Source organism: Polypterus senegalus, chromosome 6 (assembly GCF_016835505.1).
Source record: "Polypterus senegalus isolate Bchr_013 chromosome 6, ASM1683550v1, whole genome shotgun sequence".
Taxonomy (NCBI): domain Eukaryota; kingdom Metazoa; phylum Chordata; class Cladistia; order Polypteriformes; family Polypteridae; genus Polypterus; species Polypterus senegalus.
In genome coordinates, this window is record NC_053159.1 from 123,765,569 (window position 1) to 123,792,867 (window position 27,299).

Here is a 27,299-nt window from a genome sequence, read left to right on the forward strand (position 1 = left end):
GAATATTACATACATAAAGCAGGTGCAAAACATTTATCTTTAATTCAATGCATATTTGAAATTTAAAAAAATAAATCTGCAGTTTATAATTAATTTCTTATTTCTACTTATTTACAAGGTTGCAGAATGCTTGCACTTTTTTGAAGTCCTCATTTCTACATTTAGTGAAGTTTGCAAACTAATCATTTTTTTGCTTGCTTACATTGTTATAGGTACCCATAAACATTCCACAGCCCTTGTTACCAAGGGCATATACTGCAGGGATCAGTTCTGGAACCCATACTATTCTATACCGGTTTAATACATTTATAACTGATTATTTGTGCATATACTGTAGTCTTGGTTATTATTTTCGTGACTATTATGATATAAAGGTCTGGTAACAATTTCAAAAAATAAAACGATGATAAATCTGAGATATTGTCAGCAACAAATAACTTGAAGTTGACAGTGCTGGATTATTTAAAATGATTGATATCTTATCCATGCATCCACTGTAGCTGGAAACTTAGGAGTAGGGTGGAAATTAGTGGTGTCAGATTTAATCGTTTGTCATTAGATCTAAATGTTAAGAATAGTAGTGTTTTTACTGGAAATTTAACAAAACGTCATGCTAATGCAACAAATAATGACATGAAACTTACTTTTCATTAATTTGCTGGATAATTCATTCATCGTGCTTGATGTCTTGGAAGACCCTTGTTTAACAGGAGAATCTGTCCGAGATACTCTATGGAGTGCACTGGATTCCCGCTGTGGGGAGTTTACAGAGTTTTTCTGATAGTTTTGGGTGGTGGTCATGGAGTGCCGTTCTGCTGAGCCTGCTAAGTCAACAGTATTGTCAACCTCCAAAGGCTGTCCAAGTGCTTTCATCTGAGAGGCATCTACCTGGTTACAATGCCCAGGAGAGGGAGAGGCCGGTTCAGCTAATGAACTGTGCTTTACTGTGTTCAAACTGTGGGCTCTAATGCGAGACCAACTAGTTGACCTGAAACTCTCTGCTTCAAGCCAGAATCTAACAATATTATCCTTGCTATGTAGCTCCATGAACTGGAGAAAGTAGGGCAAGGCGACCTGGTCCCTCAGAATCTGTTCCACGGTCTTCGAAAGTCGAGATTTGGTCTCCTGAGTTTGGTAATTCAGACTTGACCGGCCTGAAAAACACAACACCAACAAAAAATTTATTATTATGATGTATATGATTGATAACTTCCAAAGTATTGGTTAACTTATTTGTAGAAACGTCTTATCTCTATCTAACTTGCATGCTTAAAGTCGCTGGTCTTCTTACTGAAATGGCAAATTGTGATGATTCTGCTATCAAGTATAATCTTCCATAATTTTGAAAATAATCATCAAAAAGCGAAGCTACAGCAAAATTCTCATTTATAAATTTTAAAACTATCCTGCTAATAATTATTTTGAAGTCATCCCTTCCACCCCTTTCATTAAATAAAAAACTATTTTTTGGACTATGGAATGGTTGGTAGCAGATTTATTCAACCCTGCTTCTCTGCTATAGTTTAGTGTCCTGGCAGTTGATGAAACAAAACTTCTTTTTTTTTTCATTATTCCTTGATATTCTCCGTTTCCTATGCAGATTACATACTTTTCTCTTGTGGTACTTAGATATTTTCCCAAAATTATTTTGCAGAGACATAGGATGTAAAACTTGAAAATGTGACAAAAATCACACTATTAAGTATTTTATCTAGGGAAACTAATAAAAAAAATGTATTTATAAACATGCTTCTTAACCCTCAAGGACACTGAATACAAATACAGTGGTACCTTGGTATACGTCTGCTTTGGAATAAGTCCAACTTGGTATACGCCCTGTTTAGAGGCGAAATATTTTGCTTGGTATCGACCTTTGTTTTGGAATACGACTCGTGTGCTAGAACAACACGTATGGTATACCGGGCGCGCGCCTTCAAAAAAAAAAAAAAAAAAAAAGTTTTAACCTGTACAGTAATCCCTCACTATATCGCACTTCGACTTTCGCAGCTTCACTCTATCGTGGATTTTATATGAAAGCATAACTAAATATATAACGCGGATTTTTCGCTGCTTCGCGGGTTCTGTGGACAATGTGTCTTTTTACTTCCTGTACATGCTTCCTCAGTTGGTTTGCCCAGTTGATTTCATACAAGGGACGCTATTGGCGGATGACTGAGAAGCTAACCAATCAGAGCACGCAGTTAAGTTCCTGCGTGCTGAATGCAGTGTTAACCAGGAAGTCTCGTCTCGCTCATTCAGCATCAACGTGTTTCGCTGTGTAAAGAGTTAACTTTTGTGCTCTTTTGTGTTTATCTTTGTGCATAGTCAAGCCCTTCATTATGGCTTCAAAACGATCTGCTACTGCTTCAGGGCCGTGCCCAAGTGCAAACGGAAGATGTTAATGATTGCCCAAAAGGTAAACGTTTTGGATTTGTTGAAGGCTGCGATTCTTTTTATTTAAAAAGTAGGAAAGGAATATAAGATCTACGGCCGCAGTGTCCTTTTAACCAGGGTGCAAAACGAGTTGTAAGTGGATGTAATAAGGCACTAGTCTGGGTGGAATCTGCTTTAGAGATTTGGATTGAAGACTGCCAGAAGAAGAAGAACGGCAGTGCTTCACATTTGCCTGAAGAGGCTCCTTTGGAAGAGATGTAACACTCTCCTTTGTTGTGTAGTAAAATTAAACTCATTGTTATCGGACAAGTCATTTTCATTTATTTTATCTAATTGCTTTTGTATTTATGTATTTTAGTATTAAGCAGTGTTTAAATTATTTTATACAACCCCATCAATGTATAATATGCCAATAACAATAGGGTTTTTTTTTTCATGGGAACGAATTAATCATTTTCCCATTATTTCTTATGGGAAAAATTTGTTTGGTATAAGTCCTGTTTGGTATAAGTCCAAGGATCTGGAACGGATTAAGGACGTATACCAAGGTACCACTGTAATTAAAAAAAAGAAGAATAAAATATATAAATAGGTAAGGTTAAACAATCAACATATAAAAAGCCTGTTTTTAAAAAATATGTCTTTAGTTATAAAAACAGAAATTACAAAAAATTGTCAAATGTAAGTAGGTAGGGAGTAAATTAGGAGTTGAAGCACGAAATGTTTAGTTACCTACCTAGTGACTTGTGTTTAATTAGGACACAAAAAATGTTAGAAAACCTCAAATAGCAACTGAGGTGTATAATAGTGTAACATTCTGGGAAAGAAATGGTGGTGGCTGATATGAAGAACTTTATGATAAAAGGACACGAGTGAAGCACTTACATGTGGTTTTGTGTAGGTTAAAATTCTAGGAGCAGAGCTCTGAACATACTATATAATCTGTTTAGCACTTTCCATGCAACACCAAGAGGAGGACATTACAGTAAGATGAGAATTGACAAAAGCACAAATAAGTGCTTCAGAAGCAGGACTATAAACAGATAGTATGATTTGTAAAACATCCTATAGCTGAAAGAAATTATAGTTGGTTACATTCTAAAGATGAACCAACAAGTTAGATCCTAAAATGATACCAGGGCTCCTAATTTCCAAAGCAGGAAACATGGTGCAGACCATTAACATCTAAAACAGACTTAAAATTAGTCCCAGAAGCTACAAGCAATACCATAGTCTTGTCTTCATTGTTTTAAATAATGTTAAGTTTGGCAACAAAAGCAAGAATTAATGTGACCCACACAATCAATCACCAAGTCTGAGGGGAAACTCGATGTAGGCTACTGTCTACCTTGATTTGATGCATCACCAGCACAAAAATGAGATCTCAAAGCATACTGTCCGAAAGCTGTCATTTAGTGGGAGAAAATAAATAATAAAATAACTGTGGGCCAAGTAATGTGTGAAGTACAATAATATTTGGGGATTTTTGGCTCCTATGTCAATAGAGAAATAATTGCCTACCAGGGAGATAATGCCAGTAAGATGTAAATATGACTCAAATGCTAAACAGGCACAAAATGGTACATTCATTGCATCAAAACATGCAGAAAGATTCAGCAAAAACAGAAATATTGCCATTATTAACAGTAATAACTCTGTTTAACTCAATATATTTTATTATAGCGCTCCTCAGTAAATATGACCTCAGTTTTCACACAACTGTTCACCTATAAATAAAGGCAAAAATAATAAAAATCATACATCACTTATATTCAAGAACACAGAAATTAGAAGAACATATAGTAAGGTGACGCAAATTTTAAACATTAATTTATGGCAAAATATTATAACCAAGATATAGCCAGTTAAAATCTCTAAGTTGCAGCAACACTATATAGGCCGATAGTCACTATTAACAAACAAAGTCAGACAAAGCAAAGGTTTTGGAGATGTAATGCTAAGTGGCTGCCCACCCTCCCTAGCATTAAAGATGATGAATACATGTTCTGGGTGGTCTAATATGAAGAGTAAATTCTTGCATCCTTGCTCCCAAATGAGTCAGTGTCACTTCCCATGGGTAAGAGTAGAAGCTTAGCTAAAGAACACTGGCACTATGTGTCACAAACATAAAATAGGAGGGGCAGTAAAAGTTCACAATTATTGTCAAGCCTGCTTTTTTATGTAAATGACTAACAAACAAAAATACAATATAAACATATAAACAGCAGTTCTATCCCAGGGTACGATAGGCAAAAGTAATGATTCTTTAGCCTAGATTTAAATGCTGAGACTAAGGAGGCATCCCTAAAACATGCGGGCTTTTAAGGCCTGAAGTTAAAAGCTTGACCTGCACACTTTTCCTTTTCATTAACCCATGTAATATTAATAGACTGGCATTCTGTGATCATGCACAGGTCTGTTATGTATGCATTGATAAGTCTAGATGAATACATTTATATTTAAAAGTTTGTATGTAAGAAGGGTGAACCTAAGCTTAACTGAATGCAAGCATAAATACTTAAGAAACTTAGGTGGTGCTCTTAAATAACAAAAGAAATTCCAAAACTTCTTACTTTTCCAAAACATTTAACCTGGAAAAACAGATTATTTATAGTGTTATGTTTGCTGCCATATTTTAAAAATGAAATTCCTACTGGTTAAGATGAAGACCACCTCTCTTTAAAAAAAAAAAACACACACCTTTCCCAAAAATTCTACTATTTACAAAAGCAATTAATTAATTATAGATTTGCTCGCTAACTGGCAATGAGGAGAAGAAGGTTTTCTATGAATCAAATCCCCAATATGTAACCTCGGTAATGGGCCCAGTCCCAGTTACAGATTTTGTCTGCTTAATTAACTTTGTGTAGAATAACCTCTGTAATTGATTAAGCTATGCTTTGAGGCTAATGAAACACACATTTCTTTTAGGAAGACTAATAGAATTTTTTCCTTTAACACCAAAAATAATTAACATTTTGGATAAAAATGTCAAAAACAGAAATCAACAGAGCAGAAGGAATTCCAAAAACTACTGATAAATGCCAAACTGTTCAGAAAAATGCACACTTTTATATTTTAGAAATTACTTCAGGAATTGAACAAAATCTAAATAATAAAAGCAGTCAAACTAAAACAAAAATCCTAAACAAAATAAAATCACAATCACATTGAATTGCGGCAGATTTTCTAGAATACCTTAAAAAAAAAAAAATCATACAGAGCTTACCTAGGTCTCCAAAATGAGCTGCCTCCACATGGCTGGGTTGTTTCTTAAGTATTGCAGTGCGTCCTCTGGCAAAAGAGTCCATGTTTGCCGAAATGGCATTAATTGCCACATGACTAGGTCCTGCAGCCTCTTGCAATGCATGATTCCGAGTGCCGAGAGAAGGTGACCGAGCATGAACTGGAGAAGTAACTATAACAAAATAAAAATGTTTTAGTAATTATATTATGATCCTTTGATAAGCTTTAAAAACATTAACAGGAAGCTAAGAGCTACCATAGGGTGTAATTACCATGAATTACTATTGACATTTTTTTAAATGAACCTTATAACAAATACAACACAGTCTGAGTATAATGAATGGCAGTCAAACTAAAGCAAACCCAACTTGATATTTTAAAAATACAACATGTTGGGTTGAGTACTGCAGGGAGAGCAATTGGTTAATGACAAAAATGCAGACCTCAACCCCCATTGCTTTAGGCAATGTGTGTCAAAACATCAGCCAACTAACACACAGTCAGCATGTGAAACTGCATGTTGCCAGAGGCAGCTGAAATGAGCACTGTCAACATTGAGAAGTCTCTTTAAAATAGTAATTTTAAAGCCATTATAATAACAAAAAAAATGGAAAAATTAGTTATTTTCCATTGTCTTACAGGAGAAGAGAAAAGAAAAGCCAGCTTATGCCCGAAGTAATAGTTGCTTCTAGAACAGTGGTTCCCAAACTCAATCCTGGGGACCCACTGTGTCTGCAGGTTTTTGGGGCACCTGTGCTAATATTGAGGCAGTCTGTGAGGTGGGAGCCCACACAAATTTATTTCTTCTGGTTTGTCAAAAAACTGTAAATCCATTTACAAATGGAAGGATTCAGTTCAGTCTGTAGAAGTTTAGTTAACAACAGTTTGGGGACAATGGTGTTAAAAGCTAAACTGAAAACTAAACACAGTATTCTGGTATAAGCTCCTTTACAGTTAAGATGCTCCAGCACAAAGCAAAGGCCCATGTTGATGATATCATTCACAAATCTATTTGCTCGATATGCAAATTGAAGAGGGTCAAGATCAGTAGCACTAACAGACTTCAGATGGGTTAGAACAAGCCATTCAAATACTTTCATTAGCAGTGATATAAGAGCAGCAGGCCTTGTAATTACGGAGGCAGCTTATTTTCTTATTTTGTCTTTTTTAACTTTTGGGAACAGGGACAATAACAAAAGATTTAAAGCTATCATGTACAGTACACTATGCAAGAGACTGTTTAAAGACGTCTGTGAAGAAATAAGTGAGCTGGACAGCAGAGAGTTTTGATTGTTGCAGCAGAGACAGAATCTAGACCAGCTGACTTTTGCAGTTCTGTAATGAAAACAGCTTCCAGACATCATATTCTTTGATAGAAAAGAAAGAAATTGGGGTGAGGCTTTTGTGAAGTGGCAGTGTCAGAATTGGAGGAGCAGAGGGATTGTAGATATTCGGCATCTTGTTGTTCAAACCTGCCATAAAACTTGTTAAAATTATCAGGGAGGAATGAATCCGAGTAAGCACTGTGAAATAACTTTTTGTAATTCATAACGTACTGAAGGCTTCTCCATACAGAGGAGCTACTGTTTGTTGCAAATAGAAGCTCCAGTTTATTTTTGTTTCAATTTAGCATATCTGATTGCATTGTTTAGCCTATTCTTGGCCTGTCTGTAGGCATCTTTATCACCAGTTTTATGGGCTTTATCGTTTACCTGATGTACCTGGTATTTGGGTTCCTGGAAAATGTAACTGCCTGGGTCACATGACCAGTTCCATTATTATTTCAATGTTTGCAATAAAAATTTTTGTGGTCAATTCATCAATATTTTAAATCAATTACTTAATTGTTATGATGATTATTACTATTTTGAACAGTACTAACCTGGGTAATTAAAAAAAACTTGTTCAAAGAAATTTGAACTTTATCAATTATTTTTTTTTTTAACCTCCTTGGCATTAACCTTGGGCGATTCTGTGCACTAAATTCAATGTAAAGGTGTTTTTTATGATACATGGAACATGAACACAAACAACTCTCCAGACAGTATTCTGCTGCTATCTTGTAGATGAAAGAATATCATAAAGCAAAAAAATCATGAATTTTTCTTTATGTCTGTTACTCTATTGCAATCCAGCAATATTTATGAGTGGGACAGAACCTTCAACATAAACCACAATGACATATAAATCTAAACTGTATATCCAGTTTCAGATAAAACTGAAAACAAACCATTAGTTGAATCAAGCGATAGTTGTAGCGGTGCTACTGGGGATTGAAACTTCAGCTCCCAGCAGTGGCTCTGATTGGTCATCTACTGAGGGAGCATGGGCTGTCGAGTACAAGGAGGTGACATTTAAAAGAGGGCCAGTGATACAAAAAGAAAAAAGTCTTTAGTGTTTCGTGTCTGGAGTTTCCCCATCTGAGTGCCTTCCATTCTGATGGAATGGATTCTTCTTTTGTCCTGGATCGTCTCTTGTTTTGGGCTATGGTCTGTTTGGTGTCTTCCTACACGTAAGGACTGTCCTAGGAGTTGTCATCCTGTGAAGAAAGGAGCGCTCCCGGTCCCATTCACTTGTCTTCCTCTCATCAGGAAACACCGGTAGGACTATCTTTACATTTCCATTCAATGTGCTGATCTCTGGACTATCTACCTCCATCATTGCATTTCATCAGGTGCCTTTTTTCATGGATTTCATAGCGAGTGTTTTTTGTTTGTGGTTTGTTTGTGTTTATTGTACATCACTGTAATAGGAACTGGGGTGGGATCATTTAGCATGTAGTTATATTTCATTTATTAGTGTTTAATACATTCTTTAATTTTTGTTTTATTACCAGTTGGTTTATTTTCTCTGCTTGTGAGTGTGTGCAGGTTGGGCCAAGGCGGAGTGCGTCCCTGGAATCTCCACAAAAAAAAAAAACAACAAATAAATCACTGGCTTATCGATGGTGTGAATCTTAGCAACACCAGACCTCTACATAGTGATGACCTTGGGCCTCATGTATAAATGGTGCGTACGCAGAAAATGTTGCATACGCCCACTTCAACGCTCACATCGTGATGTATAAAAAATAAACTTGCCGTAAAGCCACGTACATTCTCACGCCAGGTCAAACCATAGCAAATCCGAGTGTGGAATCACAGCTCTACAGCAGCTGATCGAAAAGCTCTATGGTCGATTGCGTCAAGAGCGGAAAGAATTCTCGTTGTACAGCATCTAGTACATGCTGCTTCAGCCATGCGCACGTTCTATTTGAACTTCTCCCATTCGGCAAACAAACTTCACGGTTCAGAAACAGGTTCATCCCAAGAGATATAAACACACTCAATCAGTCCATCAAGTGCTCCCGGTAGAACTGTTTGTACTTATTAGTACAATTGCTTCACTGTAAACTTGCATTACAGTTGTAACATTGCACAACCTGAGCCACTTATGCTTTCATATTGAATATTTTCGTTTTTTATCGTATTATTATTATTGTTTTTGTTGTTGTTATTATTTTACCATTTTATAGGAAAATACGTTTATGGAGGATTTACACATTGAACCTCATCATACCATACAATAACAATAAAGGAATTCAATTCAATAGAATAAAGCGTGTGTTTACAGATGATGATGATTGGCTTCTAAGTCGATTTAGATGTCCAGGTGCTATCTTCTTGGAGCTCTTGATATAATTTTTCAGATAAAATGCAGTAGAGTGTATATATTACATTACACAGATAAATTTTTTATTTCATTTAATGTATACTGTTATTAAACATGTGGACACTGTGGACAGCAGTGGCAATGAACTGGCATCCTGTTCAGGGGTTGTTCCTGCCTCACTCTGTATGCTTGCTGGGCCTGGCGCAACCCTGGATGGGTAGATGGATAGATGGATGGGATAATTAAATGTACTACAAAGATATTTCACTATTCCTTAAACATTTTGAAGAATTTGCGTTCTAAGCTTATTGATGGCCTGACCTTTATTAAAGAGCTGATAGTGTGGCGATTGGTTACTTGCAGAAAGAAAACGGACAGGAATTGGTGGTTAGTACGTTTGAAGAGAGTACTGCTGCAATAAATTATTTCATTGAGGTTCGTGCATGGCGCATCTTGCAGGAGTCAGGAACAATCTCTGGATGGGGTGGCCACCTCATTGCTACCACTGCGCCATGTTTAATACATGATCTCATTTTCATGATAAAATAAATTAAAGCAAGTATACATCTTAGTATTTAAATTGTTCAGACAGCTGTAATATAATGAATGCAACGTATTCTGTGTCCTGTTGGCATAGGAGAAAGCCTATTTAAGAAGTACATAGTGATTCACACACAGAATACATAGATGAACACACAAAATACAAAGTATTTAACATACTACTTTAGCTACAATGGGATTTGAGAAACTAGTAAATGAAAAGATTTGAAGATTAAGTTTATGTTCTACTTTAATGACAAAATAAACAGCGACTTTGATATCTGACAACTACTTTTGATTTTGGGCACTGTGTGACTTTCTGAACTTGAACTTTCGATCAACTTCCTTTTGTTGTTTATACAATTGCTTAAACCAACAAATAATACGTTTTTCCTTGCCTCCATTTGGCATTCACGGATATTCTTTTGTCCCCCCGTGCTTTTGCCACTGTGTTTTAACAGAACACTGAATTTAAGGGAATATTTATATTGATTTGCATATTCCAAAGAGGCGTAATTCTGGGAAGAGTCTGGGAGGGGCAGCAGGCGCGTGCACAAGCGTTACATTTCACGCAGACCAAGATTTATGTAGCAGAAGTGCATGAAAGTTGGCATACACATGGTTTTCTGCATCTGATTTTTTTTGTGCATACACACATCGACTTTTGTCCATACGCCATGTTTTAGTGTGAATTCTATGTACATCATTATGCATGAGGCCACTGGGCTGTGAAGTCAGTACACAAAATCTTCAAATCCAACTCTGACTCCTCAATTTATGGTACCATTGTCTGATTTCTCTATCTGTAATGAGACTAATACACTTGCTATGTTGATTAAAAGTGTACAAGAAACAAGGCACTTCACCACTGCCTGTGTGAATCATCAGGTTACGTTTTAACACTCTAACCTGTTAAACTTCAGGTTTGAAGGCAGTAAACAATGTTCTTGTGGCTTAAATACACTGAGTAACATTAAACATAACACTAAACTTACAAAATTAAAAAAGAAGTATTGTACCTTAACGGCAAAAAGACAAAAAAACTCCGATCAAGGACAAGAAAAGCCCACTAAGCCCTGTTCACAATACATCAACTGTCAATGTTCGTGTCAGAGGAAATATGGAAATCACTTGTCTTGTGCTGTGGTAGCCTACAATAACATATAGGTCCCCTTTGGAGGTCAAAGTGTATGTGTATATTAGTATATCATACTGAGGTGGGGTCCTCTTGAATCTACGAGCACAAGGATACACTAACAATCAAACTTCAATCAAAGGTTTGGGGGTTCCCCTTAAAGCTTTGAATGCCGCTGGTACAAGACCAAACAAGCACTACCATGGCACCCAAATTTCACTAAGTAGGGTATCTATACTAATAAAAGGCAAAGCCCTCACTGACTCACTCATCACTAACTTCCCGTGTGGGTGGAAGGCTGAAATTTGGCAGGCTCATTCCTTACAAAAGTTGGGCAGGTTTCATTTCGAAATTCTACGCGTAATGGTCATAACTGGAGGCTATTTTTCTCCATATACTGTAATGGAATTGAGCTCGAAAGCCGTGTATGGGCGTAGTTTTGAGTGACATCATCACGCCTCCTGCGTAATCACGTGAACTGACTGTGAACGCAGTACGTAGAAAACAAGGAAGAGCTCCAAAAAGCGCTGAAGAAAACATGCATTATATAATTGAGAAGGCAGCGAAACAATAAGAAGCGAGCGAGTGACATATACAACCATATTCATGAGTGCTGCTACTTTGGAAACAAAGCACGGTGTAAACCTAAAGTTTAAATTAAGTTCATAGACAGGCTGCCGCTGGCGTTTGTCATGCCCACGGGTAATGCGGGATACAAGTTTAATGAGAGGACGCAGGATATAAAAGAGTTTTGATCACTTTGTAACTAAGTTAAAATTGCAGGTGAAGGGCTGTGCTTATGCAAATTCCAAGAGACTATGTTTGTGGGGGATTGACAGTTAAGGGCGGTGGGGAGTCACGTCATCATCTCCCCTCCCATTCACCTCATTTCCCTGAGCTGAGCTCCGCAGCTAACGCAGTGTTACGGAAGCGACTTTGTGACGCTGCCACCAAATACTCACAGAAAAAACCACAAGTTAATACACACGCTGTCTCTACAGTTTCTCCACACTGAATCCTCCAGGCACTACTTATAAAAGGTTACATTGACTATCGTGTTACGTTATTTTTAAAATGTTTCCTTTTCTTAGCACAAGCACAGCTGAAAAGCTTCAATGAATGTAATCCATAACGTTAAAAATAATGCATTTAATCACACTTTGCATTCCAAGCAAAGGGGAACTTCTGTCAGTGCATGATTTCCTGGTACACCGATTACATTGATCAGCGCATCCCGATTCATTTTACCCTTGCACCCCCTTGGTTTGAGAAGAAGTATGAAAAAATATGAGGTTAACACAGAAAAACAGATCACCAATTGAAGCTTTATGAATAATCGATTCGCCATCAATAATTGTTTAGGTAAAGACATACTAAATGTAATTCTCCTTCCATTTTACCATTTTTTCCGCCACTAGCAATGATTAAATGAACGGTAAAAAAGTAAGAGCGAAGCGAGGGTGACTTATTCAGGCAGGCAGGCAGGCAACAGCTCAATAGCTCGAATTTGGATATAAGTAGGTTCTATTTAGTCGCCAGAAATATCTTTGATAGGAATGGAAGTTGAATTTAGTCTTTAAATTTCTATGGTAAAGAAAAAGCAATGATGACTAAATTTAAACTATATAAAGTCAAAACATTTATATATAAAGTCATTCCCGAATAAATAAAGTCAAAACTTGAAAATATAAAGTCAGCGTCGGTATATATAAAGTCAAAACTTGAATATATAAAGTCATTCCCAAAATTATAAAGTCAAAACCTGAGTATATAAAGACGGCGTTGGAATATTTCAGAATATATAAAGTAAGCACTGGAATATATAAAGTCAAAATTGAAATATATAAAGTCAGTGTAGGAATATACAAAGTCAGCGCTGGAATATCCTTCCATTTCCCAACCCGTTGAATGAAGGGTCACGGGGGTCTGCTGGAGCCAATCCTAGCCAACACTCGGCGCAAGGCATGAACCAATCCTGGGCAAGGCACATGCATCATTTTCAAAACATTAACCGAACAGTGTTTTTTTAATTTATTTTCTGAATACGTTTTTGTTAACTTAGTTCAGTTCAGAGTCGTTTCAATCAATATATTTTGACTTTGACTTTATATAATCAGGAATGACTTTATATATTGAACTTTTGACTTTATATATTCAGAAGCAAGTTTGACTTTATATATACCGACACTAACTTTATATATTCAAGTTTTGACTTTATATATTCTGATGCCAAATTTATATATTCAGAAAATCAATGTATTTGCCTCTTTGGAACCCCATAGTATGTGTGTGTGTGTATACATATACATACATACATACGCCAGCAACACTCATGACAATGACAAAACAATTACATTGTCAATCATGTTCTTTTTCATTACTTCTTTAACACACTACTTCTCCGCTGCCAAGCGCGAGTATTTGATATATTATATAGATATATAGATATATAGATATAGATATAGATATACCGTAGATATAGATAGACTAGCAAAATACCCGCGCTTCGCAGCGGAGAAGTAGTGTGTTAAAGAAGTAATGAAAAAGAAAATGAAACATTTTAAAAATAACGTAACATGATTGTCAATGTAATTGTCTTGTCACTGTTGTGAGTGATGCTGTCATATTATCTCTATATATATCTCTATATCTCTATATATATCTCTATATATATCTATCTCTATATATATATCATCTATGTTCTATTACAAATAAAATATTGACATTTGCCATCTCCACATCATTGCATTCAGTTTTTATTCACAATTTGTTTAGTGTCCCAACTTTTTTGGAATCCGGTTTGTATATATAAGTCAAATATAACACAAGTAAACACAAAATGCAGTTTTTAAATGATGGTTTTTATTATTTAAGGAGAAAAAATCCAAACCTACATGGCCCTGTGTGAAAAGTAATTGCCCCTGAACCTAATAACTGGTTGGGCCACCCTTAGCAGCAATAACTGCAATCAAGCGCTTGCGATAACTTGCAATGAGTCTTTTACAGCTCTGGAGGAATTTTGGCCCACTCATCTTTGCAGAATTGTTGTAACTCAGCTTTATTTGAGGGTTTTCTAGCATGAACCGCCTTTTTAAGGTCATGCCATAGCATCTCAATTGGATTCAGGTCAGGACTTTCACTAGGCCACTCCAAAGTCTTCATTTTGTTTTTCTTCAGCCATTCACAGGTGGTTTTGCTGGTGTGTTTTCATTGTCCTGTTGCAGCACCCAAGATCGCTTCAGCTTGAGTTGACGAACAGATGGCCGGACATTCTCCTTCAGGATTTTTTGGTAGACAGTAGAATTCATGGTTCCATCTATCACAGCAAGCCTTCCAGGTCCTGAAGCAGCAAAACAACCCCAGACCATCACACTACCATCACCATATTTTACTGTTGGTATGATGTTCTTTTTCTGAAATGCTGTGTTCCTTTTACGCCAGATGTAAACGGGACATTTGCCTTCCAAAAAGTTCAACTTTTGTCTCATCAGTCCACAAGGTATTTTCCCAAAAGTCTTGGCAATCAATGAGATGTTTCTTAGCAAAATTGAGACGAGCCCTAATGTTCTTTTTGCTTAACAGTGGTTTGTGTCTTGGAAATCTGCCATGCAGGCCGGTTTTGCCCAGTCTCTTTCTTATGGTGGAGTCGTGAACACTGACCTTAATTGAGGCAAGTGAGTCCTGCAGTTCTTTAGACGTTGTCCTGGGGTCTTTTGTGACCTCTTGGATAAGTCATCTCTGCGCTCTTGGGGTAATTTTGGTCGGCCGGCCACTCCTGGGAAGGTTCACCATTGTTCCATGTTTTTGCCATTTTTGGATAATGGCTCTCACTGTGGTTCGCTGGAGTACCAAAGCTTTAGAAATGGCTTTATAACCTTTACCAGACTGATAGATCTCAATTACTTCTGTTCTCATTTGTTCCTGAATTTCTTTGGATCTTGGCATGATGTCTAGCTTTTGAGGTGCTTTTGGTCTACTTCTGTGTCAGGCAGCTCCTATTGAAGTGATTTCTTGATTGAAACAGGTGTGGCAGTAATCAGGCCTGGGGGTGGCTACGGAAATTGAACTCAGGTGTGATACACCACAGTTAGGTTATTTTTTAACAAGGGGCAATTACTTTTTCACACAAGGCCATGTAGGTTTGGATATTTTTTCTCCCTAAACAATAAAAACCATCATTTAAAAACTGCATTTTGTGTTTACTTGTGTTATACTTGACTTATATATACAAACCGGATTCCAAAAAAGTTGGGACACTAAACAAATTGTGAATAAAAACTGAATGCAATGATGTGGAGATGGCAAATGTCAATATTTTATTTGTAATAGAACGTAGATGACAGATCAAACGTTTAAATCCGAGTAAATGTATCATTTTAAAGGAAAAATATGTTGATTCAAAATTTCACGGTGTCAACAAATCCCAAAAAAGTTGGGACAACTAGCAATAAGAGGCTGGAAAAAGTAAATTCAAGCATAACGAAGACCTGGAAGACCAATTAACACTAATTAGGTCAATTGGCAACATGATTGGTATAAAAGAGCTTCTCAGAGTGGCAGTGTCTCTCAGAAGCCAAGATGGGTAGAGGATCACCAATTCCCACAATGTTGCAGAAAGTTAGAGGTGCAATATCAGAAAGGTGTTACCCAGCAAAAATTGCAAAGACTTTGCATCTATCATCATCAACTGTGCATAACATCATCCAAGATTCAGAGAATCTGGAACAATCTCTGTCGCGTAAAACCATACTGGATGCCCGTGATCTCCGGCCCTTAAACGACACTGCACCACAAACAGGAATGCTACTGTAAAGGAAATCACAGAATGGGCTCAGGAATACTTCCAGAAACCATTGTCAGTGAACACAATCCACCGTGCCATCCGCCGTTGCCAGCTGAAACTCTACAGTGCAAAGAAGAAGCCATTTCTAAGCAAGATCCACAAGCTCAGGCGTTTCACTGGGCCAGGGATCATTTAAAATGGAGTGTGGCAAAATGGAAGACTGTTCTGTGGTCAGACGAGTCACATTCAAGTTCTTTTGGAAATCTGGGACGCCATGTCATCCGGACCAAAGAGGACAAGGACAACCCAAGTTGTTATCAACGCCGGTTCAGAAGCCTGCATCTCTGATGGTATGGGGTTGCATGAGTGCGTGTGGCATGGGCAGCTTGCATGTCTGGAAAGGCACCATCAATGCAGAAAAATATATTCAGGTTCTTGAACAACATATGCTCCCATCCAGACGTCATCTCTTTCAGGGAAGACCCTGCATTTTTCAACAAGATAATGCCAGACCACATTCTGCATCAATCACAACATCATGGCTGCGTGGGAGAAGGATCCGGTACTGAAATGGCCAGTCTGCAGTCCAGATCTTTCACCTATAGAGAACATTTGGCGCATCATAAAGAGGAAGGTGCGACAAAGAAGGCCCAAGACGATTGAACAGTTAGAGGCCTGTATTAGACAAGAATGGGAGAGCATTCCTATTTCTAAACTTGAGAAACTGGTCTCCTCGGTCCCCAGACGCCTGTTGAGTGTTGTAAGAAGGGGAGATGCCACACAGTGGTGAAATTGGCCTTGTCCCAACTTTTTTGGGATTTGTTGACACCATGAAATTCTGAATCAACATATTTTTCCCTTAAAATGATACATTTTCTCAGTTTAAACTTTTGTTCAGTGATTTATGTTCTATTCTGAATATTAGAATTTGGCACCTCCACAACATTGCATTCAGTTTTTATTCACGATTTGTATAGTGTCCCAACTTTTTTGGAATCCGGTTTGCGTGTGTATATTATATATATATAATATTATAATAATATTATATATATATTATATTAAATATATATATAAATATATATATATATATAAATATATATAAATATATATATATATAAAATATAATATATATATATATATAAAATATAATATATATATATATATAAAATATAATATATATATAAAATATAATATATATATATAAAATATAATATATATATATAAAATATAATATATATATATATATATATATATATATATATATATATATATATATATATATATAGTGTCATGGCCATTCCCAGAAAATGCACCATTTCTCCCAGACAAATGTTTTGGTATACACATGTTTATTTTCTTTATGTGCATTGGAACAACACAAAAACAGAGAAAAAAAGCCAAATCAGACATCATGTCACACAGAACTCCAAAAATGGGCCAGACAAAATTATTGGCACCTTTTCAAAATTGTGGGTAAATCGTTTTATTTCAAGTGTATGATGTTCGTTTGAACTCACTTGTTGCAAGAAACAAGGGGGTGGCAATATAGCAATGACACCTGAAGCCAGTTAAAATGAAGAAAAGTTGGCTCAACCTTTCTGTTGTGTGTCTGAGTGTGCCACACTAAGCATGGAGAACAGAATGAAGAGCAGAGAATTGTCTGAGGACTTGAGAACAAACATTGTGGAAAAATATCAACAATCTCAAGGCTACAAGTCCATCTCCAGAGATCTTCATGTTCCTTTGTCCACTGTGCGCAACATAATCAAAAAGTTAACAACACATGGCACTGTAGCTAATCTCCCTGGACGAGGACGGAAGAGAATAATTGATAAAAGACTGCAACGAAGGATAGTCCGAATGGTGGATAAACAGCCCCAAACAACTTCAAAACATATTCATGCGTTTCTGCAGACTCAAGGTTGCAACAGTGTCAGCTCGAATTATCCGTTGACATCTGAACGAAATGAAACGCTATGGCAGGAGAGCCCGGAGGACCCCACTGCTGACACAGAAACGTAAAAAAGCCAGACTGGAGTTTGCCAAAATGTACTTGAGGAAGCCAAAATCCTTCTGGGCGAACGTCTTGTGGACAGATGAGACCAAGGTAGAGCTTTTTGGTAAATCTCATCATTCTACCGTTTACAGAAATGGAGTGAGGCCTACGAAGAAAAGAACACAGTACCTACAGTCAAACATGGTGGAGGTTCTAAGATGTTTTGCTGCCTCTGGCACTGGATGCCTTGACTGTGTGCAAGGTATCATGAAATCTGAAGACTACCAAAAGATATTGGGGCGCAATGTAGGGCCCAGTGTCAGAAACTGGGTCTGCGTCAAGGTCATGGGTGTTCCAGCAGGACAATGACCCCAAACATAACTCTAAAAGCACCCAGAAATGGTTGAAGATAAAGCGCTGGAGGGTTCTGAAGTGGTCAGCAATGAGTCCGGATCTAAATCCGATTAAAAACTTATGGAGAGATCTCAAAATTGCTGTTGGAAGAAGGCACCCTTTAAATCTGATTGACCTTGAGCAGTTTGCAAAGGAAGAGTGGTCGGAAATTCCAGTTGAGAGGTGTAACAAGATTATTGATGGTTATAGGAAGCGCTTGACTTCAGTTATTTTTTTCTAAAGGGCGTGCAACCAAATATTAAGTTGAGAGTGCCAATAATTTTGTCCAGCCCGGTTTTTGAGTTTTGTGTGAAATGATATCAGATTTGGCTTTTTTTCTGTTTTTTTGTGTTGTTCCAATGCAGATAAAGGAAATAAACATGTGTATAGCAAAACATTTGTAATTGCAACAATTTTCTGGGAGAAATGGTGCATTTTCTGGGAAAATTCCAGGGATGCCGATAATTTCGGCCATGACTGTATATATCCAGTTTCATCGATAACTTTACATCCAGATATGACAACAACACTCATATCAATGACAAAACAATTACATTAACAATCATGTTACGTTATTTTAAAAATTTTTCCTTTTCTTTTTCATAACTTCTTTAACACACTACTTCTCCGCTGCGAAGCGCGGGTATTCTGCTAGTATCAAATAGAAGATTAATAGAAAACTTTCTGAAACTGTTACAGATTGGTACAAGGCTATAATGTCCTCCTGCACATTTAAGTTCCATTTCACATCTAAATAACTATGATGGACAATTACTAAAATCAGATTCGGGAACACATTAAAATTTTTACAAGGTATCTATTAATTTTAAGTGGAAAATATAAAAAGTATTAAAATGTTTATTATAAGTACATACATTGGTACATACTTTTACTTTAAATTGCTACTTTTCTTCCTTACTTGGGTCTATCCCATTTTTACTTTTACAAAATTATTAGCAGCAATGTATTGAACTCTCAAGGACTTACTAAACTTGATTTTAGCCTGCTTTTCTATCTTTGTACCCTTCAGATAAACAGTATATGCACCGCTCCTTTTAAGTAATCAGGCACATTTTACTTGGCAAACATGCAGTGAAAATTAAATAAAAGACCCTGAAGGCAGGTGTGTGGCAGATTTGTATCAGTAGTGTACTTAGAGAATTGTTTTCTCACATGGTTAATCAGTTATCTAGCACAACACTTCAGCATAGCACACAGCGATTACTTTTCATTTATACAGTAATACAATTTATTTGATAAATTGAAAATATTTCTAACTGTAACATTTACATAAAAATGCCATTGTTTTAGTTTGTTTCATGTTGAATTTTTATTTATTACTTTTTACTTCAACATCAGCAAAATTTGTAATTTGGTTAGGGGTATCCAATGTTTTCCATGGAATTACAATAAAAGAGGTTTCGGGAAGTTCAAGTCGTACTTCTTTGAAGATACTGAATTACTCAATTTTAATATAATAATGCCTGCAAATTTCATGTTTAACATTAGCATTATCTTGCTTGGAAATTTAAACAGATTTATTTCCCCAAAGTAGACACAGAAAAGACCAGGGCTCAAAGGATATTCTAAAGGTGTGCCTTGGCCATAAAGTTCACCAGAACAGTGCACCTTCAAACAAATGTGATTAACTATTATGGATGTTCAAAGGTTCAAATGGTACATTCTCATTTCATGACTATGACTAATATAGTATTTTGCCTTTGTGCATGCTCAGATTTATGTACCGATCATCATGTATTTTTCAAGATGAAGTCTAAAGTATAGAACTTTGTATTTCTTTTTAACAACACTTAACGTACATTAACACAGGTTTGCTCCCATTTGTTTAAAACATAAAAACAGACTAAAGTAACAAACAACATATTTTTGTTGTGCATGTCATTCTGCAGATTTCTTACATCCTGTAAAACTTTCATAACATGGCTCGCTCCTCAAACATCCACAGTATTAGATGGAAACACTTTTATTTTACCTATTCATAACCATTAAAAACTTTCAATTAAACATTTGTTCAGCTAGAAAGCTAAGAATGTGAAATGTACAGAAGGAATAATTTATTAGTCACCACCAAATAATTGCCACAAAGAAAGAGAGAACTCATGCAGCTTGCAAGCGTGTGAATTCTGGAACACCCATTTTTAGTCTTGCAAAATACAGATGTGGTGAAATCCTAGTAACCACAAAATTAAAACTATGCTGGCTTACCTTTTGGAGTTTGAACTTCTGACACTTTTTCTTGTGCTTTGCCCTTTGCTGCAAAATTAAACAGGGACAGAAATCTTTTATTTGATGGTCAGTAAATAATAACACAATTTACAGTTTAGTTGTAACAATACAAAAGGACAATATTAGGCATACACAAGGATCGTTATGAAGGAATTTGGTTTAAAAACATTTTTGAAAGGAATAAACAAGTGGTATTAGAATCAGCCAATTCTGATTAAACAGAATCAATGATTGATATTATTAGCCCATCAAAAAAACCTGATTGATGCATCCCTAATTGTGAAGTTGCACAGTACAGCTGTAACAGTATGTAATCTTTCACATTATATTTAGTAAATATACTGTAATCAATACACTGATCGCTTTTCTTGATTAATTTGGAATTTCTAAATAAAGCCATACTCCTTTGCATTCATGCATCTTATCCTACTTTACTTGCTCGTCCTACTGTCAGAAATTGTTAGACTTACCCCAAAACTTTTTTTTTTGTCATGAACTAGCATCAACTACATGTCAATAGTGTTGGACACACAAAAACATTTTGAGAAGATCATTTCACAAAGCAGGCTTACATGTAAACTGAGACAATGGGAGTCTTTACATGCTTTATAAATGAAACAATTGAGCATTCCAGAGGCTGCAATAACACTTTCTTTAAATATTCATTCTTTATTATTATTTACAACATAATTAAAAAATAAGAAAACGCTTAATCTAGAATGGACTGGTTCTTCTGATCTTTAAAATCGATAGTATTAAATTTATAGATTAAGCACCTCCCCTCAAAATTACTCCATTACATAAATTACATTTTGAAGTGTTGACTGCTGTGTTTTTTACTTGAAAAACCTCCAAACAACAGATGCAACACTGTTTGCTTTGAGGTTTATTTTGAGATACAGCATACGTGAAGTGCAACCAGCAGAGAATTAAAGACAGTGGAAGCAAAATCAGAAGGTTGCCGGTTAGAATCCCAGAAGTGACTCTACCCTGTTGGGCCATTGAGCAAGATCCTTAACCTGTAATTGCTCTGTCCTGGATATGGCATTAATCTGCATCCAGCCCTGCAAGCAGGTCCTCCAAATTACAGGGAAACCTTGGGAGTTGGTGGCAGGACTGGCACTCCAGCCACTGTATAAAAAAAAAAAAACACTCACAGTGCTGCACTCTGGTCCCAATCCAGATGGTTTCTTGTGCACATCCTCCCAACCAAATAAAATGTATATGTGGATCTAGAGCAGGTAACGTGCAAAATTTAGTCCATAAATGTTATTATGTTTAAAACTAGCTGTGTTACCTATCATCACCAAGGAAATTTCATAAGATGATGGGCCCCAGTTATAGTGCCATCAGTCAATCAGATGTATCTGAAGTACTATGTATCAAAGTAGTTTTCTGTATACATAATCTGTAGGGTTTATACCAAAAGTTAATATTACTAGCAGGCAATGTGAAGTTACGGTGAAGGCTTTGGACCGAGTACTTTAAAAAACCCTGAGGTGTTCAAATCCTGCTACTGACACTGTGTGAACATAAGAACATCACTTCACCTGCCCATTCTCCAATTGAAAAAACAAAAGAAATGTAAGCCCAGTGGTTTTTTTTTTTGTTATTTCTGTCCTCCTGGCCATCCCATGTGACTTTATCACTGGGCTCATCTTTAGAGACTTATATCATGATATTGTATAACAGGATGCTATTCTTCTACTTATATATCTGTTTTATATAATTTCAGACAACTATGTTCAGTTTTTGGCCAAGTTAGAGTTTATGCATGTCTTTTACAACGTCCATGTCATATACAGTAAATTAGGTTAAATGAAGGTTCAAAGCCTTAGCCCTGTGTGACTGTGCACATCTGTGCATGTCCATGCCTTGCAACAGACTCTTGTCTCTTTTGGGCTTTGCTTCTGTCTTACAGTCACTGCTATTGTGAAAGGTTCTGGTAAACCCTGGGTATTAAAAAATAGCTTCAGTCTATCATGGGCTGGTACACAGAAATACTGTTAAATATTTCATGGGAGGAAACACTGCTATAAGTCTGATAGAAACAAACCAATCTATAGGATACTCCCAAATTAAAATAAAAAAAAAAAACAGTACCATAATCACTGGATTACAGCAGTTTAATTTTCAATGTTTTTCTTGTTCAAAGTATCAAGGGACTGCAACAAATTAAAATTGTTGCTACTAGAGTTATAACACAAGCCAAGCAAAAATAACACATTACTCCTCAACTATGCAGCCTTCACTTAAGCGAGTAAGTTGAAAACTCTGGTTACTGACGTGCAAAGCTTTTAATTTATATACCAACATGAGTCTTTCACTTTAAATCATTAATAATAATGCATTTTATTTATATAGCACATTTCCCATGATCAAGCATTATAAAATGTTCTCCATTAAACAACACTGATGGTGAAATAAAAAGTTCTAGTTAATGACAAGTTTAACAACAAAGTATAAGATGTTTTTTTAAAGAAAACTTGTAAATGCTGACAAGACACCAATCTCTGCTATGATTTTTGCCTGATGATTCAACACATTCCATAAATCACACATTACAAGCCAAAGAGAAAAAAGTTTGAAGCTTATATCTAAAAAATAAATTCTTCAGAGATACATTTAAACCTTTCAGAGAATCTCTTAATATTTTTAGACTGGAGTTTGGTACATCCTTTGAGGTACTCATATCTCTCTATTATAATAAAAATAATCTTGGGAAGAGAGACGAGACTTTCTCAGAGAGACACTTTCACGTCCCGCGAGATGAGACTTGTACCAAGAGATTTAACCACACCCGGGGCTGGAAATAAGACAAAGAGTGGATGACAAAGTGGAACTTCATAAAGAATTCAAAAAACGTTGGAGCGATACACATGCAGAGCAGGTTAAAGATAATGGAAGTACAAAAATTCAAAAGTCTCAAAAAAAAAAAAAAAAAGATTGTTTTCGCTAATGCGATCTGTACTAATGGAAATTACTACTAGGTAAAATAACGTAACAGCCAAAAGAGATTGAATATATTGTTCGGATTTAAACTCAGAGACTTCTAGATCATCTAATTCGTGTTGCCATCAGGGAAAAGTAGTGTTTCTTCCCAATGAACAGGCCTATCCGCGAGAATTAAAAGATCTGTCATTTTGTGAAAGTGAAATCCACATAGGCAAGCAGCAGAGATGCGAAGTTGATGGTGAGTAGTGCAGGCAGGGGGGTTGGCGAGCGAAGCCCCCTAGTCACTTTTAAAGCCAAATCAAAAACATGTCTGAGTGGGTTTTATCTGCAGGTAATCTTTTTCCACATTCCAAAGATTTGTGTGCTGGGGATTACAAAGTGATCTTGAGTCTTATACAGTATATGTCTGTTTTGCTGTTCAGAGTTTTTGCTCCATCCTCCTATAACAATGAATTGGATTAAGGAGTACTTGACCAATATCTGACACCACCTTGATATAAATGTTCAGACTGGTAGGGATTCTGCAATATTTTTAGAAAGATCTCTTCACAATGTGATGGTCTACCGCTTCAAATTTTGCTTTAACACTAACATCAGAGATTGTAGTGTACATTCTGGTATAAAGGTTTTATTAAATTTGTGTTCATACCTCTGTAAACTAAGGCATGAAGCCATTTATGACTTAATAGGTAAGAAGGTGCATTTTAAAAGTCTTTTAAAGTTATTAAAGTCTATGGGCTAGTTATAATCTTTTCTGCTGTTTTGCATTAATTGTAGAGCAGTAAGCGAACAATGTTAACAGTTAAAACAAGGAATTAAAATAGTCAATTCTGATTCAAATACAAGAATGAACAAGCGGGCGGCACAGTGGCGCAGTGGGTAGCACTGCTGCCTCGCAGTTAGGAGACCCAGGTTCGCTTCCAGGGTCCTCCCTTCGTGGAGTTTGCATGGTCTCCCCGTCTGCGTAGGTTTCCTCCCACAGTCCAAAGGCATGCAGGTTAGGTGCATTGGCAATTCTAAATTGTCATGTGTGTGTGTGTGTGTGTGTGTGTGTGTGTGTGCCCTGCGGTGGGCGGGCGCCCTGCCCGGGATTTGTTTCCTGCCTTGCGCCCTGTGTTGGCTGGGATTGGTTAGAATATAGCAGGTTGGATAATGGATGGATGGAATGAACAAGCTATTCAAAATCCTATAGATTAAAGAACTGCCTTTGTTTTGCAATATTTCTAAGATAATTAAAACAGGTTTCAAAAACCACAGAATCACAAGGACTAATTGTGCTATATAATCTTCAAGTGAACTTACCCACACTACAACAAAAACACTCCAAGTTAAGACTTGTCTGATATAAATAAGCATATATCAGTTTCTGGGTACATATGGAGTGGCTTTTTTGTTGCCATTACGTGTCATGCTGATGTATTGTAATAGCTCACTGAGCTATTAACTTTACTACCAGCTAAACCTTCAACTAAATTCTAATTTGAAGCTTCATTACTAAATGCACCAATATAACTCTACCACATTGTTATACTATACAGTCAATCTACTCTTACATACTGTTAATTCATCTATATTAAATACTCTTTTAAGTGACTTTACCTTGAAAAATTGCCATGCACTAAATAACATTCTACTTAGTTGAAATTAATCTTTTTACATTAAATTGAAAATGTGTATACTTTGTTAAAGTACCTTTTAATGGTTTGTTTGATGATGGCCATTATATAAAATAAATATGTATTAAAGTGGATCATACGCGAGATAACGGATTGATGAAAACCATCTTAATAAAAAAAAGGGTAGAACATTGAGAAACAAAAAAATCTAACTGGATAAAGCTACACCAACCAAAGCAAATCAACAAAAAAATGCAACTCACAATTTAAGACAAAACTCATTACTGATCTGATACACTATTTACAACCAAATAAAACAGAACTCTGTGCACCATTCACAAAGTGAGGTCCCATTTCTAACACTCTAATGCAGGTGTTCTTAAACTTGCTCTTTGTGACCCACTGTGGCTGCAGGTTTTTGTTCCAACCAGATTCATAATCAGTGACAACAACTGATAACACTGATCTCATTTAATTAGCTGGTATTATTTTTTATCCTGTTCTACATTCAGAAAAGTGCAACAGCATGACTTTTATAAGACATTTAGAAATATTTCTGCTTTTGCTATAGATTTAAATGCTTAACTCTCTTTTGTTGATTTCATGATATGCTGCATTTCTCTCTGCAGGTTTCCTCCTTCGTTGTATTTTATCAATGACAATTAAAATTGAGGTGAGCAGACACCCAGGAAAACAACATTCACTGAATCATCAAAGGCTGCAACTACTTTAGCGTCAGTCCCACTAATAAATAATGAATTAAACTATTAGAACACCTGGAAAAGTAGAATGAAAATCGAGATGAATATATTGTTAAATTGAAAAAAAACATTATTTATATATAACTTGGTATATTTTAACATATATATGCATTTTTTAACCAAATATAGTTTTCTAATTTCTACATTGTTCCCAAAACTGAACTTGGGGAAATAACAGTCCAATTAAAAGAAGAAACTGGTTGGAACAAAAACCTACAGTCACAGTGGGTCCCAAGGACCGAGTTTGGGAAGCGCTGCTCTAATGTGAATTCCTTATAGTTAAAGGAAGAACTAAAGTGACCATTCGACGATATTAAGACAGAAAAACCAATTGCGAAGTTTTTTTTTTATTTTTTAATGTCTGTAAAAACTCGATCTAAAAGAACGAGACACTGCAGCGATGAAATAGCCAAAGCATTTAGCGTCCTACAGGCGGGCGAGCAGACTTCTAGCTCACATGCTCATTTCTCCCAAATCCTCCGTTCACCCTTATTGAACCCAAATATATACGGCCTTTTCATCAGCTGTCAAGTGTTCGCCGGGCTTGCTTACCTTTCCTCTTAAAAAAGGACATGGTGATGTGGGCATTCGCGGTACAACCTCGGCTCCCTGACTACATGCCGGCCTACTTGCAGTCGGTTCATTCATAAAAAGGCTGAGGCAGTAAAAGCCAAAAGTGAAAGCCGAATCGTGCAACTGTCAACGGCGAGACTTTCTCCGACCCCCTCCAGCTAAATGAGCAGCCATATTGTCAATACGCTGCTCACTTCCGGGTTTCTACCCAACGTGACAGTTAAGCGCGCCGTACGTAGCGGAAGCGGCGACAGGACCAATAGAAATACTAAAGAGGAAATGTGGCGATAAAAAAAGCGCCAACCTCTAAAACGAGAAGACTTGCATAAAGATTTCATTATTATTGTACGAATATTCGTACTAATAACAAGCCTAACGTTTCAGAAAATAATGAAACGGACTGATGTGAAGTGTGGGTCGATGCGCGCGCAACGGAAGTTTCTGGTGACCTCCGCCATGTTGATCAAATGCCCGGCCCCGTGACGTCACATCCGTTTGCTTGTCATCTATGGCCACGCCTGTTTAGTGTGCCGAATAAATGAGAAAATGTTAAAACGTACTCAGTGAAATACTTTTGATTTTTCGAATTTATGTTCTCTGTATAACAAGGTGAAAATAGCAGCTGTGGAAATCCTGAGAAGATCTAGGAGGCGTATTCCTGGCTTGCAGGACATGAGCTGTGAAGGACTGAAACAGCAGAAGCTTTTCAGCATGAGTAGACAGAGACAATGAATTGGGTGTGATAGAACTACTGTGTTCATAAGTAATGTAATGATTTACTTCATGAGGTAGTACAAGAATAAAATAAACAAGAAATGATGCGTTAAATATTTGAAATAGTAAATGTGTGCGCTTCAATTTAAATGTTTAAACTTTAAATATTCTCGATTATGATAGAAAATAAGAATAACTTTGAAATGGTCTAAAACTATACTCCACTTGCTTATGTTTGAAATTTGCCATTTTTATCCTTATGGGAGTGGATCTTAGAGTGCTAGGACCGCTAGTT

The 27,299-nt window shown here is 36.5% G+C and overlaps 1 protein-coding gene across 3 annotated transcripts in view; it reads right to left on the reverse strand.

The window, feature by feature from the left end:
- Positions 1-26,740, reverse strand: part of akap10 (A kinase (PRKA) anchor protein 10) — a 54,802-nt gene extending 28,062 nt beyond the window's left edge. The window contains exons 1-4 of one of the 3 annotated variants that reach the window (XM_039757033.1): positions 26,595-26,740; positions 20,365-20,412; positions 5,624-5,812; positions 645-1,154 (exon numbers count right to left, since the gene is read on the reverse strand). In XM_039757033.1, coding sequence (XP_039612967.1) covers positions 645-1,154; positions 5,624-5,812; positions 20,365-20,412; positions 26,595-26,628 — 781 coding nt within the window. In that variant the 5' untranslated portion in view covers positions 26,629-26,740. The other 2 variants (XM_039757035.1, XM_039757034.1) reach the window with 2 other exon arrangements.
- Between the last annotated feature and the right edge of the window lie 559 nt (positions 26,741-27,299).